A 19,826-nucleotide genomic window follows, 5' to 3' on the forward strand; every position below is an offset into this window, starting at 1 on the left:
GCCACCGATTCAGTGAGGGATCGCCCATAAGTCATGCCGCCTCTTGGGGCCCCCCGTGCTTCATCGTGAGATGAGAATGGGGTGCAAGCATCTCTAAGGGACTCTTTGATCCGTGTCGTGGGGAGAAAAAGAGAATTCTTCAGTAGTGGAAGGAGCTGGTGAGGGAGGTGTGTAGATTTGCTAGAGTGGGTGGCTTGCACGATGGAAATCTATTGTGTCCCAGTTCTGGAAGCTGCAAATGCAAAAGCAAGGCGTCGGCAGGGCTGGTTCCTTCTGAGAGCTGCAAGGGAGAATCTGCTCCAGGCCTCTCCCCAGCTTCTGGCGGCTGCTGGCCGTCTCTGGTCTTGCTTGGCTTGTAGGAGCATCACCCCGACCTCTGTGTCCGTCCACAGGGTGTCTCCCTGCGTGCATGTCTGTGTGCAGATTGCCCCTTTTCCATGAGGACACCAGCACGCTGGATTAGGGCCCAACCTGCTCTAGGGTGACCTCATCTTAAATAATTACATCGGTCCTGACCCTGTTTCCAAATAAGGTCACGTTCTGAGATACTGGGCGTTAGGACTCCAGCATATGGATTTGGAGGGGACAAGCTTCAACCCATGACAGGAGGCAAATTTTTCAAAACCTTCCCACAAAGGAGAAGTTCTAGTTAGCTGGTCTTTGTCCTCCCTAGAGGCAGGGAGGAGGTGGCAGAAAAGACTGCCGGCCTCTAGCTGCTGGACGACAAGAACATGAAGAGCTCAGGGGTTAAAAGGAGGCCCTTGCCCAGCTCCTGGGTTGGAACTGCTCCCTTCTCCCTGGGGACCCCCAGGAGGGCCCAGGTGCTCCTGGCTTTGTTATGATCTGTGGCCAGCATCACCTCTCCCCCTTGTGAGTGAGGAGGGCCCGGGCTGTCACCAGTGCTAAGTGGCCCAGGGAGAGAGCCAGCCGGGATGGGGGTCCGGAAGGAAGTGGAGCCCTTCAGAGACCCACCCAAGGAGGGGAGGGAGGGGGCAGAGAGGGAAGGCAAGGCCCTGGCGCCTTCACAGACATCCTGGAGGAACAGTTCCTAACCCCAGCGTCTGCGTCTCCCCCGCAGGGTGAAAAGGGGGCTGCGGGCTCCCCGGGGCTGCCTGGCCTCCTGGGGCAGAAGGTAGGTATCGCTGGGCTCTGAAGGGCAGGTTCTCTGGAAAGGCCTCGGAGTCCTTCCTCACCCACATCCCCTTCCAGCCCCGCACATGCACATGGGCCCCAGAGCTAGACATGCCCCTCTCCCAGAGTGGGGGAAGCAGCTGGGACACAGCCAGGGTCTGTCTGGGGGGATGGCGGAGAGGTGCCACAAGGCAGGGCCTGACTGGCAAGAAAATGCTGAATTCAAAGAACTCAGTAGCTGTGACCTGGTCCAATTTCTTTACACCAGCTCTGAAAATGCACCCCACGGTCCATGAGCTCTGTAAGAAGATACCTCATTCAAGAATTTTTTAAAAGGCGAAGTCAAATAAGTGTGGGGAGAGCTACCTAAGACAGGCCACTTGGAACATCCCACTGCACTTCAGCCTGCTAGGGCCCTGGGCACACTGCAGTGAAGGGCCTGCCACGCTTCCTTTAACTCTGTGTTTCTTAGCATAGTTCGGCCACCAGACTTTTATTTTTCACGTTTCGAATATTCCCAACCCACTGAGGACTGCTCCACGGAACACAGTTTGAGAAGCACTGCTGCAGCCCCAGCTGTTGCTGGGTCCCTTGTTTCACCTCTAAACCTGTCCCGCTCCATCCAGTGAACGGCTCCCTTCTCTCCTCACATCCCACGGTCACATCAGACCAGGCCAGGGTTCGAAAGACCTCTAGTCCCAGACATCCTGGAGCCCACAGACCCCTTATTGTCCCTCTGCACGGAGCCTGGTCTGGGGGCAGCCTCCTGCCCCACTCTGGGCTGTGAGGAGAGACGCAGAAGGCCAGGGACGCACGGCCTCCTAAAGCTAGGCCAAGCCAGTGACAGTGACTCTACCCTCCACCCCCAGGGAGAGAAAGGCGATGCTGGCAACTCCATCGGAGGCGGCAGAGGGGAGCCCGGCCCCCCAGGGCTCCCTGGGCCCCCAGGACCAAAGGTGAGTCTTCCCTGGGATCGGCGTCAAGGGAGATGTTTGACTGTTCTCGGACATCTCACCTTCTCTAACCTTCTGCTCCAGGTGTGTGGGTTTTCCCAGTGGATTCTAGAAAGGCCATTTGGGCCCAGCTCCTGCTTCCAAGCAGGTAGCTGTTTGACCTTCCAGGGGAGATGTCTTCCCTGGGGCAGGGGGATGGTCCCATTGATTCAGGTGACTATGATGTAACTCAGGGACCAGGCTATGCTATAACTGAGTCAGGGGCTGACAGCTGCAGGGCCTTAGGACTGCCAGAAAGATCCCCCACCTTGGCTCTGACTAGGTCGCAGGTCAGGGATCAGCTGGGCCCCGCCTGGCACTGCCACACCTGGCGGGAGGCTGGCAGCAGTGGGGCAGCTGCAGTGGGCTGCCCTGCTTTCCTTTCACTGGCTGGAAAGTGCAATGGTAAGATACGGTTCCCCAAAGCAGATGTCTCCTGTGTTGCCTGGTTTATTTTAGCAGCACAGGGAAATGCAGGAGGTCTCTTTCTTAGCTCGCAAGGGAAGCATGAACTACTGTACATGATTCGAGGCAATACACTCATTCATTCCACCAACATTTATGAAGGGCCTACCATGGGCCGGGCCTTCAGGGCAATGGGGCTGCAGGGAACCTGCCCTCGGCTTGTTCACAATCTAGCAGAAGAAACGAGCCCACAGTTCAGAGGGGTAGAGTGTAGGGAGCCGCAGGAAGCCCGGAGGCAGGCCAGAGCAAGAGGTAGGAAGGGTCTCCAGCTCAGCCCCCGCTGCCCGTCCCGACGGGGACTACAACAGGCCTTCCCTGGCACAAGCACCAGTTCTGCCAAAGGCAGCCCTGCCACCAGGGCTCCAGAATGTCGCAGTGCTGGAGGCAACCCACTGACCACGCACGGCACGTAGCTAGCATGTCTCGGTCTTGATTTGGTGCTGAGGAAACGTGGTCACTATTGTCCTGCATCCTTAGGCCAAATCAAGGGAAAGCCAGAAGACTGTGTTCCCACCCTCATGGCCACATTCCAGGTCCAGGCAAAATATTTAATAAGTGAATTATTTGGAGTTGGCCTGCTCCCACCTCTCCCTGTACCTCCCGTCCCAGGCCCCCCGGGGTGCCCTGCCCGGATGCCCAGGGCCTTCACACTTCCCTCTGTCTCCCAGGCAGGACCCAAGGAGGTGCCTTCGCAAGTGTGCCACACTCCAAAGTGACCTGCCTCCCCACAGCCAGGGCTGACGGCAGCCCACGGTCCAGCTGAGGGCTGTGACAGAGCTGGGCACGTGTGTGCTAACCAAGAACAGAGGAGGGCCTGGCTGGGCAGGGTGGACACCACTGACCGGCACAGAATGTAGGGGAGGATGGGAAGGGACAGGTGGGGCTTCCAGAAGAGGTGAGGCCCAGGCTGGGCTCAGGGCGGGTAGGAGTCAGATAGGTAGAATGGTGCGAGGTAGTAGGAGCCAGCAGGGAAAGACAGGCCCGGAGACAACACCCAGAGCGTGAGTGGCAAGATTGCCTTTTCCCCCTTACGTGGCTGTCCTGTCTGCCCTGTGCGCTCTCATCCCATCTCTCTCCTCTCCCCAGGGAGAAGCGGGTGCTGATGGCCAGGATGGCCCCCCAGGATGGCAAGGAGACAAGGTACAGAGGCCCCCACAACCCAGGGCTGCAGGACGAGGTCAAGCCCCCCTCAAAGAAACAGTCTCGGCCGTCCCTAGGGCTGCGCCTGGGGCACAGGGCTGGCTGGCCATGACCCCTGGCTCCCCTCGCTCCTGGTTGGCCTGGGCTTTAAGGAGCTGTCCGCTGGGACAGCAGCCGTGCAAAACCAGCCCCGGGATGGGACACTTGGCCAGGGAGGGACACAGAGGCTCCCAAGCCACCGGTAAAGGTGGGGGCCTCACTTCCCTCCAGCACTCCCTGTGGAAGGCTGGCGTGTCCCTCACAGGTAGACGATGACTAAACTGCTGTGGGGGGGCGGGGACCGAGGCCACGTTACCTGGAGGTGGTGATTTTTTAAAAACTTTCTTCAATGTTAATATTATTTCAGGCCAGTTGGGACTATGGTTTGTTTTTCACAATTTACAGCGTTTCATTTATTCCCTGTGGCTCTGTCCTGTTTCCAACAGGGACAAGTCTCTCCGCCCGCCTGCTCTGGGAGGTAGGGTGTCCATGTGCCTGTGTCCTCCTAAGACCTGACCAGGCCCCCCACGTTTCCTCCAGCAGTTAGGGTCCCTCACAAGTAGAGGGGGCCCTAAAAGAACCCGTGTGGGCTCTGCGTGGCGATTATGAGCCACGCAGGCAGTCGGCAGACGGCTGCTGAGCCCTCGGTAGGCGAGCAGAAGGGAAACAAAGAGAAGCCGAGGCCCTGCTCCCACGGAGGTGGCTGACTCAGGGCACTGGGGAGAGGGGGCCAGAGGGACCAAGGGGAGTCACTAACAACGAACACAGGACAGAAAGAGTATCACTGAGTGTGAAGCAGGAGGGAGCCCGGACAACTCAGAGGGAGAGAGGACTGTGGCAGGTGTTCAGCAGATGTTTCCAGAAGGCTCGGGGGTCGCACTGTAATGGCCGCTGAGGTCTGCCTCTGGTTGGCCTGAGCAAAGATGAGCCTGATGCGCGGCCCGTCCGGGGACGTCAGGGTCCCTGCGCCAGCTGTATTCTAGCTTCACTCCAACTTTGTCCCGCAACAGGGGGAGCCCGGAGCAGCTGGAGAACGGGGACCAGCTGGCCCCAAGGTACGTGCATCTCTCACCTGAAGTCACCGCATGAAGCAGCTTGACCTCGGGGTCTTGAGGAGGAGGGAGGGGAAGAGCATTCTGGCCCAGGTGGGACATCTGACGTGGCAGAGTGAGTGGACTCAATCTTGTCCAGGTCTGTCTGGCCCAGACTTCTCTGTATTTATTCCGCATCCCCTGAGCTTCCGTCCTTTGAGAGTGTTTGGGCCCCTGACAGGCCCCCTCCAGCTGCTGTGGGTCCACTTGTGGGCAGGCAGGTGCAGCCAGTGCTGGCTGCCGTCCCACTCGATGGGAACAGGCAGCAGCTGCCCTCAGGTCCCTCCGGGCCGGGCCCTGGGTTGAGCTCTCATTTGCCTTGCAGGGCTCCAAAGGAGAACCAGGGAAAGGCGAGATGGTGGACTACAACGGGAACATCAACGAGGCTCTCCAGGTGAGTGGGCTTCAGCGATCTGGAGGTCCTTGTGGACCTCAAGACACAACAGCCCTGATGCAGTAGCTCTTCCACGCTGCTGAGTAGCGGCCCGGCCCACAGGCCATTGAGCTTCCAGGAGAGAGTCACTGCCTTAGGCCTCCCACTGTGCAGCTTCCTGGCATCCAGGTGGCCGGGCCCTCTGTGATCCTGGCTCTGGGCACCTGAGAGCCACAGGGAAGGCGTCCTGGCTCGCCGCAGGGTGCCGGCCCACCCAGGGCCTGGGCCTGCACTTCTCAGCGCGTGCCTACTCCCCTTTCACATGGTAGGACCTGCCTTCCAGGATTGCGTCTCCCTTTCGTGCCAATGTCATCCCATTTCAAGTTCACAGGCTCCCCACTCTTTAAAGCAGGGTTTCTCCACCGTGGCACTATTGACTGTCTGGGCCGGACAGTCTCTGTCATGTGGCAGAGATGCTGTGTGTTCTAGGATGTTTAGCAGCACCCCTCGTCGCTACCCACTGGAGCCCAGTAGCACCCCAGCCTCAGTTGTGACAACCAAAATGTGTCTCCACACATGACCAAAGTCCCCTGGGGAACAAAACCGCCCCACGTGGAGAGCGACTCCTTCAGAGGAGTCTGTGTATGCAGGTGAATCCATCTACAAGACGTAAAATTCTTTTTTAGAGCTAACAATCGTCCCTCCAATCTATTTTCCGAGTGGTTCAGCACTTTCTATACAGTGTCTGTTTAAAGGGAGATGCACCGAAACCTTGGAATCTGGGTTTTGAGAGAAGAGGCAAGAACCAGGGAGGGGCTCAGTAGGTGTTAGAAAGAACCCCCTCCTCCCTGGGTGAAACGGAACAGAGTCCTTGTAAGGGCATATCTGAGCTTACTGCAGGACAGCCTCAGAGTGCTGCTGGCTTATGAGATGCTGCATGTTTTCTGTCCCGTGATTACAAACCTGTAGGAGAAGTGGGGGTGGGTGGGGTGGGGCTGGGAGCCTCAGAGCCCACCTGCGAGGGTCTACCTCCCCCTGCGCTCCTGCGAGGGGCCCAGCTCCCACGCTTGCATGACTGGGCAGAGAGGGTCTTGCAGATGGCTCTTGGTTTGCTCTTCCACTGATGGTGTGATGTTGGTTTTTTAGGAGATCCGAACGCTGGCCTTGATGGTAAGTCCTCCTCCTCCTCACCTTCCTCGGGCACCGGGCTGGGGGCTGGGGAGGGCAGCCTGGAAGCAAGTCCTTGAGCCTTCCCTTCCAGAAAGCAGGTGCTGGGCTCTGGGTTAGGGTTGGCCGGGTTGAGACTGGTGGGTGGGCTGCCCGTGCCCTCGGTCATGGCTGTCCTCTGTGTGGGGCTCTTCGCCCACACAGCTGTGCACTCTGGTGACAGTGTAAACGCTAGGGTCTCTTTACAGCTGTGTCAAGGAAGTAGGAGGATGTTTTTATGTTTCTTTTTTTTTTGTTCTCAACCCTCAGCTAATAAAATCCATTACCCTGGAAATTAGTATAATAGCAACCCTCCACCTTCCCCCGTCCTGGAGATCAGTTTCACTATCTGCACTTGGAAAACCAGCAAATGCCAAGCCCGGGTTTTGCACTTGTGCCTGCCGGTGACAGGCGCTCAGTAAATACCGGTAGTTAAAATGGCCACCACCCAGCTCCACTGCTAAGGTGGACAGGGGAGGCGAGATCACACGGTTCTCAGATGCCTGGAATTTCCATTCACCTAATACTTCTTCGTGCCTGTGTGCCACAAAACACACTTAGGCGTGACAAAACTCAGAATCAAACGCCACTTGTGTGACATCCCAATCCCAGAAACTGGTGTCAATGATGAGATTCTGGAATCCATGAGCTTCATCTGGGGCTAGTAAAATATATTATTTGAAATAGCTATTGGAAATAAAACCTTCCTGGAAATGTTTTTTTCCTTTTAAAATCAACCTTGAGGTATAACTTACACACAATCAAAGGCACCCGCTTGAGGTGTAGAGTTTGACTAGTTTTGACAAATGTATACACCCATGTATCCACGGCCCCAGGCACTCCAGAAAGTTCCTTTCTGCCCTTAGGAGCCACTCCCACACCTACACCCAGCCCCGGGCCACCACTGATCTGCTTCCTGTCACTGTAGGTCAGATCTGTCTTTTCTAGAACTTCATTTGGATGAATCCCACAGTGTGCAGTTGTCTGTGTTGGCTGCTTTTGCTCAGAATGTGTCTGAGATTCAGCCGTGTCATTGCGTTTGTCAGTATTTGGTTCCTTTTTTCCTGCTGAGCAGTATTCCACTGTATGGCTCACCATGCGCCCACCTGCTGATGCACATTTGGGTTGTTGCCTGGAGACATTTTTTTTTTCAATCTCAGATGTTATATATATTTTTTCTTTCTTTCTTTTTTTTTTTTTTTGAGATGAAGTCTCAACTGTGTTGCCCAGGCTAGAGTGCTGTGGCATCAGCCTAGCTCACAGCAACCTCCAACTCCTAGGCTCAAGCAATCCTTCTGCCTCAGCCTCCCAAGTAGCTGGGACTACAAGCATGCGCCACCATGCCCAGCTAATTTTTTCTATATATTTTTAATTGTTCAGCTAATTTCTTTCTATTTTTTAGTAGAGACGGGGTCTAGCTCTTGCTCAGGCTGGTCTCAAACTCCTGACCTCAAGCGATCCTCCCGCCTCGGCCTCCCAGAGTACTAGGATTACAGGCGTGAGCCACCTTGCCCAGCCATGCCTGGAGACAATTTTAAGTCGTTGTCAGGGAAAGTCAGATTTATCTTCCTGGAGCCCGAGGAGGCCCCGGAGTGCCCTCGAGAGAAGAGGAGGAAGAGGTGGTCCGTGCCTCTCAGAGCCCCACCTCCAGACATGCTCAGTGCTTATCTGTCTTGCATTTTGGGGTTCCCTATGTTATTCCCTTTGCAAAAGAAGTGTTTGTATCACTAAAGAAATGTCTGAAAACAGCTGATCCCTACAAGCCAGCCTCCGCGTACAGCCCTCTGGCCACAGGCCGTGCCTGCTCCGTGGGAAAGTTCTTGCACGCATCTCTCCTTTCTTGCCTAGGGCCCTCCTGGTCTTCCTGGGCAAATCGGCCCACCCGGACCTCCAGGGATTCCAGGCCAGAAGGTAAAACTTGTCTTGACAAAGGGGTGAAGACCCTGCAAGGGAACCGTGTGTGTCCCTGAGCACTCGACCCCAGGGCCTCCCCCCCGTCCTGTGACCCTTCCCTCTTCCCAGAACCACCGCACACCTCCCAGTGCTCCAAGGCACCGTGGGCCCTGCCCGCCCTCATCACAGCCACCGTGGCTCTGCCACTCTCCCCGTGCCCTCTCTCTTGGGCTCCAGTGATTCACACGCCTCTCTGATGTGGTGGGGCCCGGGTTCACACACACCCCTGCCCCTGCCCAACCAGACCCACAGCTGGGTCCCCAAGCTGCCCATCAGGGACTGGAGCATTTGATCCCTCCCAGTCTCCCCTCTCTCACGCCCTGCCTTTGCTTTCCTTTTATACTCCTCCTGCCCACTCCTGTGTTTTTTCTCAGGTTTGCCCCTCTGTCTTCATGTCTGCCCCTCTGCCCTGCGAGTCTTTCCCTCTCCCTATCTTTCAGACCTTTCTCATCTTTCAAGGCCAACTCCAAGGCCTCCTCCTCCTTGAAGCCTCCTCTGATCTGTCAGGCAGAATTCACTGCTCTGTCCTCTGTGCTCCTCTGGGTAGCACCTACCTACCATTTGGCCATGCCTGCCTTACCTCCCTCCCTGACCTGTGACAATGACAATGACAGGAGCTCCCAGAGGGGCAGCCAGGACAGGAGGGTGGGGTGGGGGTCGGAGGAGACAGGAAGGCAGAACCTCTCCCCAGTGGAGCCATGGGGGGCTTGCAAAGGCAGCAGTGCGAGGTTGTGGCTAAAACACGGACCGTGGAGCCAGCGTGCCCGACTCAGACCTGGCTACCTCCTCACTAACTGTGGGCCTTGGACACACGACGCTGTGCTTTGGGGTCCTGGTGGGTAAAACAGAGGCCATGCGAGTATACACCTCCCAGGGACGCAGCGAGAATTAAATGAGCCGACTCTATGGGAAAGTGCAAAGAAGGATGCTTGACATGTTAAGCACGGGGTAACTGACGATTGTCATTATCTCTGCTCGGAGAGTCACCTTCCCTTGTTCTGGCACAGGGTGAGGTCGGACTGCCAGGCCCTCCAGGACACGACGGGGAAAAGGTACAGACAGACGTCTTGCTGGCAAACCTCTGAAAACGGTCCCCACCCTGGGGTGGGGGTGGGGGCAGGAGGGCTCTGGCACAGGCCCTGCCGTGAGCCCTGTGGGGAAGGGGGGAGGGCGGGGAGAGGGCCCGCACCAGGCCCCAGGAGGAGCCAGGCAGACCCAGGCAAGCACCCAAGAGCCGAGTCCTTGGGCGCCCTGCCCCACCCCCACCGGCTCCTTCCTGCTCTCTCTCTCTCTCTCTCTCCTGTCTTCCCCATTAATGTGTCTAAGAAGTGTTGTTGGTATTTTCTGAAGGGACCTCGAGGCAAACCAGGAGACATGGGTCCCCCTGGTCCCCAAGGACCCCCAGGAAAGGATGGCCCTCCAGGAGTGAAGGGGGAAAGCGGGCACCCAGGGAGCCCAGGAGAGAAGGGAGAGAAAGGGGACACGGGACAAGCAGGCTCGCCGGTGAGTCCCCCTCAAGCATGACACCGCCTTGCACGGCCTTGCACGGTGCCAGCTGCTGCCTGGGCTAGAAACCTGCAGCCAGAGATGGGGGGCAGGGGGGTCACTCAGTTTCCCCTCAAGCTGCTCACTTATGAAGGCCAGTGTTTGACTCAGGAGACCTGAGTCCTGTTCTGTCACCACCTGTCTGTGTCCTTGGGAAAGTCATTGAGCCTTGCGGAGCCTCAGTTTCCTCATCTCTAAAATGGGGATAATAATGCCTGCCCTGAATACCTCACTGGATTGTTGAGAAAGAGATGAAGTTGTGGGTGTAAAACTGCCTCTTTCAAAAGCATGCAGAAGTCCTATACCCAGAAGAGGTTGCATGCACAAAAAAGGGGCCTTAGCCCAGTCCAGCTAGGCTGCTGACCTGACCTGGGAGCCTTCCGTGGGCCTCAGTGGTTTGCATCTGTAAAATGGGCACCATCCTAGACACTCGCCCTTGGAGCAAGGGAGCCACATGTGCATGCCACAGTCGGTCAGACGCTCACCATGATGACCTTGAGCTTGACTAACAGAGACCTTTGTCGATCTGTAGGGTCTAGACGGCCCAACTGGGGAGAAAGGAGAACCAGGTGGCCAAGGCAGACCCGGAGCGACAGGATTGCCTGGCCCAATTGGGCTCCCGGGATTTACAGTAAGGCGAGAGGGCGGGTGTCAAGGTTGTCAGCAGGCAGCTCACTAGGGCCACCAGCCTAGCGGGTACCTGGCTGTGCAACAAGCCTGCACTCACCCGAGCCTGCCTGCCCAGCCTGGGGGCCTCTGGATGAGCAGCTACTGCACTGGAGTATAAATAGGGGTCCCGGCTTCCGCGGCTCACAGCATGGTAGCCTCTATCTTGAAGCGCCAACCTAGCTCAAAGGTGCTAGAATCTTCTGCTCAAAATTCTCCTCTTAGAAGTGGAGACAGCCTAAGAGGTCAACCAGTCCCAAGTCTGACCCAGTGCAGGAATCCCTCACCAGCCAGACAGGCAGGCAGCTCACGGCCTTCCGACAGGTCCTCTCCATCGTGGGGCAGCTCCAGGGTGGAGGGAGGGCTCCTGGATGCGGCGTGGGGGTGTCCTCACCAGCCTCCCGCATCGGCCCCTCGGAGGCTCTGGCCTCTGGAGCCATATTCATTTTCTACTGCTGCATAACAAATCACTGCAAAGTTAGTGGCTTAAAACAACATGCGTTTAATGCCATATAGCTTCTGTGAGGAGTTCAGGCATGTCATCGTTGGGTCCCGTCCCCAGGATCTCGCAAGGCTGCCGTTAAGGTGCCAGCCAGCTGCATTGTCATCTGGAGCTGGGGTCCTCTTCCAAGCTCACCCGCTGTTGGCAGAATTCAGCTCCCTGCTATAGTAGGGCTGAGACCTTCGGCTCCTAGGGGTCACCTACAGTTCCCTGCCACATGGCTGTCCCCATAGGAGGCAGTTCACATTATGGCAGCTGGCTTCTTCAAGGTCAAGACCAGCAGGAGGGTCTCTCTAGTGTCTCACGCTAGCAAGACAGAGCCGTGTGTTGAAATTTGTAACAATCACAGGAGTGACGTCCCATCACCTTTGCCACATGCCCCACTCTATGGCTTAGAAACAAGTCCCAGGTCCACCCGAGGGTCCGCCCACTGCAGAGCCCATACGGAGTGTCAGCCTCTCCTCCCACGCGCTAGAACCTCAGATTCCTGAAGACAGTGATGACAGCCCCTGCCCTAGTCTTCTGTCCTTTGGTCCGACCACCTCCACATCCTCTGCGGGGTTCCTTGAGGACGCCTAGACCAGCCGAGTCCCAGTCTAGTTTGTCACAGATGTGAGGGTGTGTCTGTGTCCATGCTTCCCCATGGGCTGCCATTCACACTGTGCTGTTCTGTGCCCGCAGGGAGAGAAAGGAGAAGCCGGGGAGAAAGGTGACCCGGGAGCAGAGGTAGGTCCCACCTGCTCTTCCTGTTGCGTCACGGGAGAGTATTTGACAGGGGCCTTGTCAAACAACAGTCTCTCTGGGAAGCATATGGCATTTCTGTGCTTTAGAATGAAACTCACAACTGCCTGACACAGGAGGGACAGGAAGCTGAGCGTTGGCTGAGCACGACAGCAGGGCAGGCACTGAGACTCAGGAGTGCTTTAGTCCCCCCATTAACTCCGTCCCTTGATGGCCTTCACAGAGTGCCTCTGTGCGTCTGTCCTGGCGCTAGAGTCCAGAGGCAAGAAAATAAACAGAACCGTCCCTCTGTGCTCGCAGTCCCCAGTGATGGGCACTGGAGTGGCAGCAACCCAGGGAGTCAGGCAAGCATCCCCAAAGACGTGCCATTCAGGCAGGGTCTTGATGACTCTGTAGGAGTTTGCCGCCGAGCTCCAGAGGTAGGCTTTCACACAGAGGCCTTGTTCCTTTGAGAAGTGTGGTAGTGAGAGGAAGAGGAACAGCTGAGTGAGAAGTAGGATGGAGGCAGTGTTTTCATGAGATGGGAGGGAATCGGGCATATTTGTGGGCTCACAGGGAAGCACCAGGGAGGCAGCAGAGCTCCAGGATGCATGAGGAAGGGGACGTTTGGCGACAGGGCCTGCACAACCCAGATACCACCTCAGAGCTGTGGGAGAGACCACCAGGCCTTCCCCATTCCTGACAAAGTCTCCCGGCCACATTACCCTTCAGTGTCACCAAGCCCCATCTTAATTTAGTGATACAGACCTGATTATACAATGTGCATGTTATTGTTTAGAAATGGATACACTCCAGGGCCAGGCACGGTGGCTCACGCCTGTAATCCTTGCATGCTGGGAGGCCGAGGCGGGAGGATCGCTTGAGCTCAGGAGTTCAAGACCAGCCTGGGCAACAGAGCGAGACTCCATCTCTACAAAAAATAGAAAAATTAGCCAGATGCGGTGGCACATGCCTGTAGTCCCAGCTATTCAGCTACTTGGGAGGCTGAGGCAGGAGGATCACTTGAACCCAGGAGTTTGAGGCTGCAGTGAGCTCTGATGATGCCACTGCACTCTAGCCTGGGCAACAGAGCAAGACCCTGTCTCAGAAAAAAAAATAGAGAGAGATATGTTCAAATACATTTTATGCAGCAAAAAGTGTTTAAATATTTTAAACTTTTTTATTTTTAAAATTATCATACAGGTAAAATTGACTTCTTGGGGAATGTGTACAATTCTGTGAATTTTAATACATGTATAGATTTATTTAACCACTACCATGATCAAGATACATGATTACTTATTTATAATAAGATTTAAAAATAGTAGAGTTTCCAAAGAGTATGTTCTCTACAAGGAGACGATTGTGGAGCTAAAAAGTCCACAGGTCCAGGGGACATTAGGGTCCCCCTGTCTGCCCAGTGGGGGGACTCCCTCTGTGGAGGCCTGGCAGAGGAGTTCTGCCCTGGCCACATTCCAGAGGATTCTACCCCTGGGATGGCCAGGCACCTGAGAAGAGCCGCGAAGCCGAGGTGGGGTGGCCAGCTCAGAGAGGAGCAGGCAGTGGCTGCCTGTAGACAAATGGACGTCTGTCTTCATCAGAGACAGACTCTGCCAGGGGCACCATCCTCCACAGAGAAGACAGCCCTGGGCTCCTCCATCTCCTCTGTCCAGTCAGAATCTCTTCTACTATGAGCTCCTCAAGGCAAACGAGCGTGGCAGTCCCCATCCCGTCTGCTATAAACCTGGGGGGACTTGAGAAAGATTCTTCAGAAACCTCTCAGTCTCTCCCCCCTTCCAGATAACCATTCTCTGCTCCTCTAAGTCCAAGGCTCAGACTCAAATGCTACAAGGGCCAGACATGGAACAAATGACTGTAAAAGGTCTGGGTTAAAGACAACAGGGAGCAGTGGGGACTGGGGTAAACTGAAGATCCCATGCCCCACCTTGAGAGAAGGCTCTTATTCCACTCCAGGCAATTGTTGCCAGACATGAACAAGAGCCTAGTGCCGCTAGAAATTCTGTTTTCGGGGTTTTCTTTAAGAAAATCTGGAAGAATAGATAGATGTTTGGAGGACCTTTCCTGGTGATGTTTTGTTTCTCAACATTGAGCAGGCCAGTGGGTTGCTATGAGTTTCTGACCTGTTCTAAACCTTGTGGGGGAGAGACAACCTCTGCTGGGCAGTCCTGTCCTCCCCTGGCCTTGCCGTCCCCAGCTGGACCCTGGGCTATGTCAGGAGGGAAGGCCACTTCAAGTGTAACAAGACTCCCCTTTGGTTTCTAGGTTCCTGGGCCACCAGGGCCAGAGGGGCCTCCTGGACCCCCGGTAAGTTTGGAGGGTTTATCAGCAGTCAGTCCACTGTGGCCAGGTCCCTAACAAACCCTCCCCTTGGTGGTCACTGGGCTCAACCTCAGCCTTAGTCACTGTCACCTCCTTCTCCCAGGGAGGGATTTTCTTGTCCACAAACCTCTCCCTGCCCCTCTCCCCTCCCATGTTAAATAGCATCATCCAAGTGACACTGAGGAGCCCAGGACTTCCTGGTTCCTTGGAAACAGCTGACTGCCATGGCAGCCCCAGGGTCCCTTTGTCACTAAGCTCTGCCCAACATTTACTTCACCCTTTGCCATCAGACATCTGCTCTTCCCCTTCCCCCTTCCTGCTAACCAGCTGACAAGAAGAGTGGGACTGAAATAAAAAGTGACCATTCAAAGCCAGCCCCATGGGATTGGCCTTCCCTTGGTTACAGAAATGTAACCGTGGGTCCCCTCTGCATGGCACCTAAGGCCACCAAGCACCCTGAGCCAACAGATGCTAGACAATGCCTTTCATGGTTCACAGTCCCCAAGGCACTGTGTCACCTTGTTGTCACCTGTTGTCATTGGTAGAAGTAGTAGTAGCACTAATGATAGTAGCCAACATTTATTGAAATTTACTAGGTACCAGACACTGTTCTAAGCACTTTGCATATGTTAATGTAATTTTTGCTGAATTACCTCTGAATCTTCCCTTCATGAGACTCTCGGTCAATCATAGGGCCACAGAGAGATTTTTGGTCAGCCCCTGGCTAAGGACGACGGGCTCAGACTGCACCCCAGAAAGCCCCATACACACAACCCCCATTTGTATTCCCTTCTGCCTTTCACATGCGGGGACCCCAGACCACATCCTGCACCCAAAGCCCTTGCTCTTCTGTGCTCCAACCTGTGGATGAGGAAGTTAACTAGAAATATAGTTCTAATGCACCTGCTTTTCATTCCAAATGCAGGGGCTCCAAGGCGTTCCTGGACCAAAGGTAAGATGAGGTCGTGTGACAGGTGGGGAGGGGGCTACATGAGTGATAGCAGGAAAGAAGGAAAGTGCTTCCCAGGTGACTCTTTTCCCTAAATGGCATCATGCGACACTCCAGCCAGCAGGGTACAATCAGGGCGGAAAGAAGTCCTACATGTCCTTTAACATCTGTCATTGACACCTGGCATGCTTTGGACTCAGAATTTCCCCATCCATCAGTTGACCCCACAGTGACAGGTTAGTCTCTCAGCAAACAGTGAAATCCTTTTCCCATCAAACCTGACCCAGACCCTTCACTCACCTGAGCGTAGGTGGGAGAGAGACAGTGATACAGCGTGGGCCCCTCCCCAGGGTCAAGCCCACTGGACTCTGGGCTGGGGCTCTCCCGCTCCTCCCACAAGCATTTCAAATGACTAAGGAGGCTGGAGGCTGCTGGCATGATAGTGGCCCTTGCCTCCTGCCCCGGTATTCTTCAGGGGACTTTGGGACAGTTTCTTCTCCTGACTAGGATGTAAGCCTCAGAACTCTGGTGGTGGCATTTCAGGCACTGCCAGCAAATTTCTGCAAGATTCCAGTTTCCCAGCCATGCAGACAGGCATCTAGGCCAAAGCCTGGCCTGGAACTGCTGTGTGGGTTTGTCCCCACTTCACCCATCCCTTTCCCTTTGGGGCCCTCACAGTTACTGCAGGGACACAGGGGACGCTAACTGAGGCAGAGGCAGGCTAAGAATTTAGGGACTCTTGGAGTCTCCTGCCTGCCACCCCTGGCCCAGTCACCTCCACCTCTTCCCTCCTCTACAAAGCCCATCCGAGTCTGCATGACCCCAGAGTGCAAGGACATGTGTCCAGGCTGTGCCCCTCTATGATCTTGTCCTGTGTCCCTTTCCTCCAGGGGGAAGCAGGGCTGGACGGAGCGAAAGGAGAGAAGGGCGTCCAAGGAGAAAAAGGAGACCGAGGGCCCCTGGGACTACCTGTGAGTACCAGCCCAGCAAGACTGGTGGGGACCCCAGTGGGCGTCCCGACGGGCCAGGGTGCTGGGCCAGGCCCAGGAGAGGCCCCTGGAAAGCTCACGGTTCCAAAGTCTGCGCATTCCAGAGCTCCCTGCAGTTTTGCTCTCCCACCCGGGCAAGATCATAGGGTCCAACTCTCTCTCTTTCTGAGGGCCTCTTCCGGGCCAGGCCCTGCCTTGGTGCTGGGGGAACATGAAGCTGAATAAGGCAGGCTCCCCACCCCGAAGGGTGCCCCACGGGAGAGCGAGGAGTGGCCTGAGAACGGCCTGAGTCGGGCAGTAAAGCCTGCTGCCCTGATGGGGGCCGAGCTGGGAGGGCTTGGGAGCTGCAGGACAACGGGGTACTCTCCATCGCTCCTGCCTGCCCAGATGAACCCCAACAGTAGCCCTACTCTCTCCTCTTAAGCACTGGCCAAGCAGGAAAGCAGGGAAAAAGTCAGATTCTGTGGTCCCCACAGGCTAAGGCCACTCATTTCCAGGGTTCCTGGAGGTGTCCGATCCTGGCCTGCCCAGGGCTGGAGTCCCCCAGTCAGAGGTGGCAGCTATTCAGGAAGCACCCACACTTCCTGATGTGGGGCTGGGTGGGCCCCTTGGCTCCAGGCCCCAGTGGGCTGGTGGCCTCTGCACTGCCTCACCTGTGTCCAGGTGAGCACATCCCTCCGCCCACCCTGGAGCCCGGCTCCACAGCCCTCCACGCCCTACCGAGGTGGGCGCTCTTTTGGTTTGCTTTTCAAGAGCTGGAAGGGACATTAGGGATCCATGTCATCATTTCCACCGATGGCCCCAGAGAAGAGAGTCACTTGAGGTCACATATGAAGTTGGTGGCGAGTCTGGCAGCTATTCCTCCACAGAGGCCATGGCCTTGCTAAAGGGCCCTTTGCAGCCACTCGGGCCTCCACTGTCCTGGGCTGGAGGCCAGTTCCCACCCCAGGTAGCCATAGAGAGCAGGGAACAAGGGGAAGCCCAATCACCCCTGCTTGGCAGGGCTTGAGGGTCTGGTTAATGTAGCCACAGCAACCAAGCAGCCAGTGCAAAAGGGATGAGTCCACCCTCATTAATGCATTGGATGTAGGAATATTTAAGAAGCTGATTCACTTGACAGACTACAGAAAACTGATGACTTTAGCAGACATTTTCCCATGTCTTAAGCTGTGTCCGGAATGATTAAGTACTTCTAACTATTAAAGAGCCTTCCTGCCCCGACACGACCACAAATATCTCTTTGTCCACATTCATGGCCACAACAGCCCTAGTGAACACTGGAGAATTCAGTCCAGGGTTGACATGCAAATGGCACAGAGACCAAACAGGTAATATAAACAAAGAAAGTGGCAGATGGAAGACAAAGTATGCAGTCTACCATTAATTTTCCAACTTTTGTTAGAGGCATGGGTTCAGAGAAATACCTTTTATAGCTTAAGGAAACAACAGAACAAGCATATTCATAGATGGCAAGTAACGTGGACTTGAGGGAGACAATAGGGAGTGGTGGGGACTATGGTTCACTAAAGACCATGTATCCCTTCTTAAGGGGAGCAGCCCTTTCTTGGCTCAGATGACTGTTGCCTTGGAGGAAGGAGGGTTCAGTATTTCTGAATCTTGCAATTTTTCAAAGGAAGCTGAACATCTGGTGTTTTATGTGAAATCTCTTCCTTTTCTAACATTAGATCAAAATGATTTGCAATACTGCAGAACATACAGAATATGTCAGTGGACCACGTATGGCCTGAAAGACTCTAATTTGTGCCTTGTGCTCCAGACCTCTCAAGACAACTTAGTTTTAATACTGTGTAGCTAAAGTTCTGTTTTCAGGCTTCACCAGATGTTTTATTCACATAGTAGCAGCCTGTTTTTCCGGGCATATCCTACTGGGTTCCCTCCACTTCCCCCACGGAAGTGATTCTGAACACTGGCTGTGCACTGGCATCACCTGGGGGTTTGCAAACATACCATTACCCGGCCCCACTCTGGGAGACTCTGATTGAACTGGGCTGGGGTGGGGCCCCGGGCAACTGCATTATTTAACATCACCCCAGGAGATTCCAACATGCAGCCGGGGTTGAAAACCACAGCTCTCTAGCCTGGTGAGTCCAGTGCAGTCCCAGAATCACATAGCCCTAAAACTGAGAACGGTCCCTGCAGAGTCCTCCTACCCAACACCCTTTCCCCAGGAGGAAGTGGCTCCTTGCCCTCCCTGTTCTAGGGGCTTCCCCCCACCCTGGAAATCCTGAGGCTGAGGCTCAGTTGGAAACAGTTGTCAAGAACTCAGTCCTACTAGGCTAGGTATCCCCACTGCCTTCTCCCTGATTTGTCATATGAGAATCATTAGAAAAATTTCTGCCTGGTTTCCGTGGGTGGGTTTCAGAGGCAGCTTCGTAATCCAGATTGGAGCGAGAGCTCTGCTGCCACCAGGTGCATCGCTGGACAGCAAGGCGTGAGGGTGCTGGAGAGCAAGGGAGGCTGAGTAGCTCCCCACCTGCTGCCAGGTCGCTCCAGGGGGTACATGGCCTGAGATTTCTGTCCTGGTCAGCTGCCTCCAAAGCCTTTTTCTATACAAGAGCTCTTGCCCGGGAGCATATGAGTGAACTGAGTTTGGGGTGAGCTTTGCAGACTATAAACTGCCAGGGAGATGTCCGGCATCATTAGTATTATCATTCGAGGGCTAACCCCTCCCACCCAGCTGAAGCAGAGGTAGGCCAGGTTCTACCCAGATTTCAAAACCAGGTGCTGCCACCCAGGGCTGCACCCTTTGGAGTGGGAGGGCAGGATGGCCTGGTCTCAGCGGGGATGGAAAGAGACCGGGAGGACCACCCTCACCGGGGCCCTCCACGTAAGCGTGGCCCCCAGTGAACCCCTCCTGGGAAGGATGCGCAGCTCCGATTCCCAGACATCTCCCTGGGAAACCCTTTCTGCATCCCTCTCCCCAGAGCACTGAAACCCCTGGCAGAGGTTTCTGAGAGAGGATAAAAGGAGAGAGGGGCGCAGGGGTGTGGAGGGACAGAGTGGCCATCAGCTCCGACCCCTGCCCAGCCTGCTCAGTAGTCGGCCACTGCACTCAGTGTCTCCATGTTTTTGTTGGTTTCCGTGTAAATACCAGTCCCTGTCGTCCCAAGCTTATTTCTTCATTGTGTTTGATTACCAGCATTTATGTCTGTCTAGAGTCACTGCTTTACTCACCTCTTCCCTCCCCATTGTTCCCTTTTTCTCCCTCCCGTTCCTCTCTTCCCCTTCTTTTGGTCACACTGTGCCCTTCGTCCAGGGAGCTTCAGGTTTGGACGGCAGGCCTGGGCCACCGGTGAGTCACTTCAACACCCCTCACCCGCCCCACCCATGCCCAGCCTGTGATCCCTCTTGTCTGTCCCGCTGTGGCCTCATTTCCCAGTGAGTCATGCCTTGTCTCACCACCGACACCAGAAAGGTACCTCGGGGCCACATGTGGCCTGGGTCCTTTCGTGTGGCCTTTTAACTGAATCCAAATTTTACGGAACAAATCCTTTTAGTAAAGAGCTTTGTCTTGTGAAGTTTGGATTTGGTCGAGGAGCCGTACTTGGGGATCTGGAGAGTCCCATGTGGCCTTGAGGCCGCAGCTTCCCCACCCCACCCACCCCCATATGCTCAGTTGAGAGGTGCTTTTTCAAGCCTCTTGAACAAAGATGGCCTTGACCTGAATTCCCCTGTCCATATTATGTATGCACCCAGGGACCTCC

The 19,826-nt window shown here is 55.3% G+C and overlaps 1 protein-coding gene across 1 annotated transcript in view; it reads left to right on the forward strand.

Moving 5' to 3' along the window:
- The window catches only part of COL13A1 (collagen type XIII alpha 1 chain), a 146,659-nt gene that overhangs the window by 111,896 nt on the left and 14,937 nt on the right, over positions 1 to 19,826 (forward strand). The window contains exons 23-36 of the mRNA XM_045567914.1: positions 1,079 to 1,132; positions 2,001 to 2,087; positions 3,675 to 3,728; positions 4,778 to 4,822; positions 5,184 to 5,252; positions 6,378 to 6,401; positions 8,286 to 8,348; positions 9,398 to 9,442; positions 9,741 to 9,893; positions 10,468 to 10,566; positions 11,785 to 11,829; positions 14,107 to 14,148; positions 15,089 to 15,115; positions 16,003 to 16,083. Of these exons, the coding sequence (XP_045423870.1) occupies positions 1,079 to 1,132; positions 2,001 to 2,087; positions 3,675 to 3,728; positions 4,778 to 4,822; positions 5,184 to 5,252; positions 6,378 to 6,401; positions 8,286 to 8,348; positions 9,398 to 9,442; positions 9,741 to 9,893; positions 10,468 to 10,566; positions 11,785 to 11,829; positions 14,107 to 14,148; positions 15,089 to 15,115; positions 16,003 to 16,083 (888 nt within the window). The remainder of the gene's footprint in view (positions 1 to 1,078; positions 1,133 to 2,000; positions 2,088 to 3,674; positions 3,729 to 4,777; positions 4,823 to 5,183; positions 5,253 to 6,377; positions 6,402 to 8,285; positions 8,349 to 9,397; positions 9,443 to 9,740; positions 9,894 to 10,467; positions 10,567 to 11,784; positions 11,830 to 14,106; positions 14,149 to 15,088; positions 15,116 to 16,002; positions 16,084 to 19,826) is intronic.

The sequence above is a fragment of the Lemur catta genome, chromosome 14 (assembly GCF_020740605.2).
Source record: "Lemur catta isolate mLemCat1 chromosome 14, mLemCat1.pri, whole genome shotgun sequence".
In the NCBI taxonomy this organism is placed as follows: domain Eukaryota; kingdom Metazoa; phylum Chordata; class Mammalia; order Primates; family Lemuridae; genus Lemur; species Lemur catta.